The sequence below is a fragment of the Archocentrus centrarchus genome, chromosome 9 (assembly GCF_007364275.1).
Source record: "Archocentrus centrarchus isolate MPI-CPG fArcCen1 chromosome 9, fArcCen1, whole genome shotgun sequence".
NCBI lineage: Eukaryota > Metazoa > Chordata > Actinopteri > Cichliformes > Cichlidae > Archocentrus > Archocentrus centrarchus.
Genome location: NC_044354.1, coordinates 26,885,998 through 26,891,729, shown reverse-complemented (window position 1 = coordinate 26,891,729; position 5,732 = coordinate 26,885,998). Strand labels below are relative to the sequence as shown.

Below are 5,732 nucleotides of genomic sequence, written 5' to 3'. Positions count from 1 at the left end.
ATAGTAGTCACCCACAACTGTGTTACATTTTATACAGAGAGGTGAATATTGAGAGTGAAGTTTATGCATTAACTGTGGAGTACGCTGTAGCCTGTGAAGAATTGACCGAATTTTTCTAACAATTTGGAAAGCATACGTCGGGTGTTAACCCCCTCCCCCCGGCATACAGTTTGTACACTTTGGAAAATGTTAATTGTGAATGATCCCTAACAAAGAACCAATTTTAAATTGTATCTTTAGGCACTTTGTTTCTAGCAGCCAGTCACAAAAACACATAATTTGTTTCCATTTCTTTAGTTGAATCTATGAAAAATGCCAAAATAACACTGTAACACAAATAATAAAGTGAATGCTATTTTTCAATAGCATTCATCAGCAAGATGATTTCCATGATTTACTTATTTTATCTGAAGGTTATTCCTGTGTAGTGTATGTGTGTTCACTCATTGTGTAGCTATTGCTTCAGTTTATCCTAATTTGAAAGTATTTTCATTGCAGAACATCACTGGCTCTGTGCAGGCTCCATAAGATTGTTTTCTAATGTGCTTTTGAATTCTTAAATTAAGAAGAATAAAATTTTAACATTTCATTTTGACACTGGGACATATAAATGACAGATGTTGAGAAAAGCTTCCTCAGATCAGGAGTGAATAGAAAGTGTTAATTGTGTATGTACCATTTTGATCTGTAGTATTTCAGCTGATGGTTGTCATACAGTTGAACTGTGAGGCTGGGGACTTTCTATATTTTTTTGTATTGATAACAAATAACACACAAATGCCATAAGCAGAAATGTATTAACAGATATTGCCTGTGTTTCCAAACACTGTCATTGAGCCCTGTTGTTGTTTAGTGCATCTTTGGTTAGGATTTGTTGACATGAAGAATACAGCAAACCAGCAGCCCTGTAACCCCAGGAGAGAGGAAGCCAACTGAGTAACTGTGTCAGAGTGAACGGGGTCCCATTTTCAATGTATTTAAGTTTTAGAAACAGTAAAACACTGTCAACAGATTGAAATGTTGCTTGCTATTGGTAATGCAAAACCATCATTAGGTCTTGTAACATAGCCAGTGGGCCAGGAAACTGAGGTTGGTGGAAACTGTTGGCATAAGAGGATTAAGTATTGGTACACTGTATGTACAGTATTTCTATATGTGCTCAGTTCTTATAGGGTTGTGATGGGGGATTCAGTGATAACTTTGAAAAGGGAACCTAACATGTTTGATCATCATGCATCTTTTGACTGCTTGATTAATTTAAATAATAACTATTTAAATTTTTGAATGTTCTTTTGGAATGTTTGGCCTGTTCTTTCAGCTCATAGAATGCCATGACATCATAATAGATCCTTGGACATCAAAGAGAATATGCAGCACTTAAGAACACACAGGTCACTTGCACATTCACTCTGCAGCGACACAGCAGGCGAATTCAGGCGATATTTGCAGTGGTATTTTTTGGCAAATTTACGTTTCCAAAAAACATGTTTAAAAAGAAGATAAACGTCCTTCATCCTGCGGCCTCGGAGCAAAAATCAGGTGAGTTAGCTGCTGCTTTTCATGCAATGCATAAAGCTTCATATGGAGTCTTTATCTAGATTTTACTCATTTTTTAACACGCACAACTTGTACCTTGTAACACAACTTAAAGATCTGCCAGTGCATTACAAATCTTTCAAAATTTTCAAATGCAAATGATTTGAAATATTTTCTACAGTTAGGATCATTTTCCCTGGTTTTAGTGCAGTAAGCAGCATTCTTTTTTTTTTTGGTCTTAAGATACACCTTCTGAATGTTATTGGAAACAGCTAGCTAGATTCTTCACATTTTAATGAAATACAACTTTAGGAATCACTGACAGCCTTCAGCCGCTTTATCAGATGGAGTTTATTTGCAGTATGATGGTGCTGTGATTTCACAGCTCGACCATCAGAGTCAGTCATTTGTTTAAAGTGTCTTTACCACGGCCTGTGTTCGCATTTCATCTCAAGTTAAAGAATAACAACACTTGTGTGCACTAATTTTATTTTACAATTACAAGCAGCACCTTAGTGTCTCTGTTGAGGTTATTTCCTCTTAAAGTAGCTTCTACAATGCTAAATCCTTCATGTGATGGTGTAGTAGAAGGTGGAGAAAGTAGAAATACTTGAGTAAAGACCAGGAATGATTGTACTTAAGTGGAGTACTTGGGTAAGTGTACCTGTGTACACTTACTCAAGTACTTACCAGGTACCTTCCACCAGTGTTGAGGGTGTAACTACAGTGCTGCTGGATCTGCTGTAGAATGTGTGAGTGCAGACAGGTGGTTTTGTCCTGTCACAGGCCTGAAACTAAACTGCAGTCTTTCTCCAAACTGTAGCTGTCATTTATTTTTGTATTGACTGATTTATTTTAGATTTTTAAAATGTTGAACATTAAAACTCAGTGACACTGAACATCACCCAGACTTTTTGGACATAGTCTAACGATAGAAATAAGGAATAACTGCAGTACATAAAGCTTGATAATAACTGGGTTTATCTCATTTGTAGAGGGCTGTGGTCGCAGCCTGCGAGAAAATTGCAGCGTGTCTGCAAAGAAGAGGAAGGCCAACACAACAGCAGAGTCCCCCAGAAAAAGGCAGAGGTCTGCCAGTGGACCTGCTCAGTTGGCATTCGAGGCTGCGCCATCAAAGGGTGTTAAAAGGAAGGCCAGCACTGAAAGAGGGACACCTGAAAAAAGGCAGAAGTCCGGACCCAGCGGCACAAAGTCCAGTGAAGCCACTGAGGGTACTAACTGGAAGGAGCAAGACACAGCTGAGAAGCTGCCGGCATCACAGACTCCTGGGACAACAAACAGGGAGTGCGCCCGTGATCCCTCCCCAGGTCCAACAGCCTCCACACCAAGCAGTGGGACAGCATTCCTCCAATTCTCAAGCGATAGAGGTAAACTGAAAGTGTGATAGACACTAACAGTGAGCTTAAGCTTAAGTCAGGTTTGCAGGTCTATTAGCCTGCAGGTTTTAAGCCTTTTTCCATCAACACTGGCCACATTTACCCTCATTGAATTTCTTTCACTAATAGTAATCATAGTAATTTGATGCAAACAGACGTCAGTTTCAGGCCTCAAAGTGTTATGTCAAATGGTCAGTAAGCAGTACAAATATTTCAGAAGTCAAACAATCATTTCTGAGTTGCAGCACAGCATCGGTCTCCTCCACAACAGGTCTCACCAACAGTGTTTTGGACCTGTGTTTAGCTTCTAGGTGCTTTTTCTAAATGTGAACCATTTACAACACTAAAACGTGTATCTGTGTTTGTGCAGCTCTCTTCGAGGAGAAGTACACGGTGCTTGACATGCTGGGACGAGGAGGCTTTGGTTCAGTTTTTGCTGGGAGAAGAAAGTCAGACAACTTACCAGTGAGTATCACACATATATTCTTATATCTCATGCACATTGCCACCATTCCCTGTACTAACCAAAATACTCCTGACTGATTTGTAGGTGGCGATCAAACAGATCCGTAAGGAATATGTGGAACGTCAAAGAGTGGTAAGTGATTCGAACATTTAAAAATGTTTCACCTTCCTGTACCTTTGCTGTTTCTGAGGAAACCAGACAGAAAAACTCATGCACTCATTCACTTTTCTTTTTTAGGACATAAATGGGGAGCCAATCATGTTCCCAGTGGAAGCTCTCTCCATCTTGAAGGTGGGCGGTATACCATCAGCAGTAGGCACTTCTGCAGTTGTCTCAATTCTAGAATGGTATGACCTAGAGAAGGAGGTTTTTCTGGTCATGGAAAGACCAGACCCATGTGTGACCCTGTTCGACTATATGCAGGACAATGGTGGCTGTCTGGAGGAGGAAGTTGCTAAGGTACTAAAATCCAGAGAAGCTCCACAGAGCTTGTCTGATAGGTGCCACACTGTCGGGAATCAGTCCCTTCTTCAGCTTTGTAATTGTGCTCTTTGTGTTTCAGAACATCATGAAGCAGCTGGTGGATGCAGCCTTAATGATGCACAGAGAAGGCGTCTTCCACCGTGATATCAAGCCCAAAAATCTGCTCATTGAAACGGGCTCCAATGACCCTCGAGTGCGAGTCATAGACTTTGGGTGCAGCTGCTTGGTACAGGAAGAACCGTACTTTAACTTATTTGGTATGACATCTGGCTTCTGGTCTTCATTCAGCCGTTTCTCTGCAGAGTGATGATTTTGATTTCAGTCTGATCCTGTTCCTCATCCTTCCCTTCTGTCTGTGCATTGCAGGAACCAAACGGTACTCTCCTCCGGAGTTTTTCGTGTGTGGGAGGTATGAGGCTTCCCCCACCACAGTCTGGCAGCTGGGCGCGCTGCTTTATGAAATGCTGTATGCAGAGCGACATTTTGACAGACAGAAGTTCCTCAATGGGAGACTTTATTTTAACACGCACCAATCCCGAGGTGAGACAATGGTAGAATAGCTGTGTTTTGGTGCTGACACTGTAGAAATGTTTTGTTTACCAGTTCCAAATGATTGCTGCAGTTTACTGATCTTTGCTTTGTTTTCTGTCCTCTCTCTAATCAGACTGCCATAATTTTATGAGGAAGTGTTTAACTCTAGACACCGAACAGCGGGCCACCTTGGAGCAGCTTCAGCAGCACCCCTGGCTGCACAATTAAGCTCCAGTCACACTTGAAGCACCTGCCAAGATGACTGGGCTTTTCTTTCTCTCTTTCTTTCTTTCTATACTTATTTGGTTTTTGTTTATTTACTTTAGTTTAATTAATTACTTTATAGTTACCAGTCGCGGCAGATGACTGCCCCTCCCTGAGCCTGGTTCTGCCGGAGGTTTCTTCCTTTTAAAAGGGAGTTTTTCCTCCCCACTGTCGCCAAAGTGCTTGCTCATAGGGGATTTCTTGTTATTCTTATTAATATTTTTATTGTTCTTTTCATTATTAATTTTAGTAGTAGTAGTAGTAATAGTAGTTTTGTTCTTTTGTTATTCTTATTAATACTGTTGTAGTTGTTTTTGTTCTTATTATTAGCAGTAGTAGTTATTATTATTATTATTATTAACCTGGGCCAAAGATTACATAACTCTGCCCAAATTTGGACTATAGAAATAAATACATAAAAACAAAACAAAAATCAACTCCAACTTTCTTTATGAGTTTTATCTTGTTATGTAGTTTGTTGTTGTAATTCTGTTGTTTTGTTAAATTGTTTCCACCTGTTAAGGTCAGTGGCCTTGACAGCTTTTATTTAAAACAGCACAAATGTAAATGAATAAGTGACTTTTAGCACAGAATGACCACAGGCCACAGTGAGGTTGGACTTTGGTGTAACAGTAACGTGTTGCAAGACAGGGACAGAAATGCTCAACATAACGTCACTTAATTTGAGGCCTCAACAGTCACCAGTTACTTGCAGCTATGTAGCTAACTGGTGACTAGAGAGATTCATTTCAAAAGTAAGCATTACTCAGCAAGTGATATTTGATAAACCTGGATTTAAAGCTTACATTTAATGTCCTAATACATGTTATTGCTCACTGTGACTGAATGGGGCTGGTCTGAGTATTTCTGAAACCTCTGATCTACTCAGATGTTCCTGCACAACCATCTTTAGGTTTACATAGAATGGTTTGAAAAAGAGAAAACATCCAGTGAGCAGCAGCTCTCTGGGTGAAAACATCTTGCTGATGTCAGAGATCAGACAAGGATGGGCAGACTGCTTAGAGCTGAAATTAAGTCAACAGTGACTCAAATAT

At 40.0% G+C, this 5,732-nt stretch overlaps 1 protein-coding gene across 1 annotated transcript; it reads left to right on the top strand.

The window, feature by feature from the left end:
- The first annotated feature begins 2,560 nt into the window (after positions 1-2,560).
- Positions 2,561-4,641, top strand: LOC115786209 (serine/threonine-protein kinase pim-1-like). The gene is made up of 7 exons (XM_030738264.1): positions 2,561-2,924; positions 3,304-3,398; positions 3,484-3,531; positions 3,637-3,858; positions 3,962-4,139; positions 4,249-4,422; positions 4,547-4,641. The coding sequence occupies exons 2-7, from the start codon at positions 3,336-3,338 to the stop codon at positions 4,639-4,641; spliced, it is 780 nt and encodes a 259-aa protein (XP_030594124.1). The 5' UTR covers positions 2,561-2,924; positions 3,304-3,335.
- Positions 4,642-5,732: the final 1,091 nt, after the last annotated feature.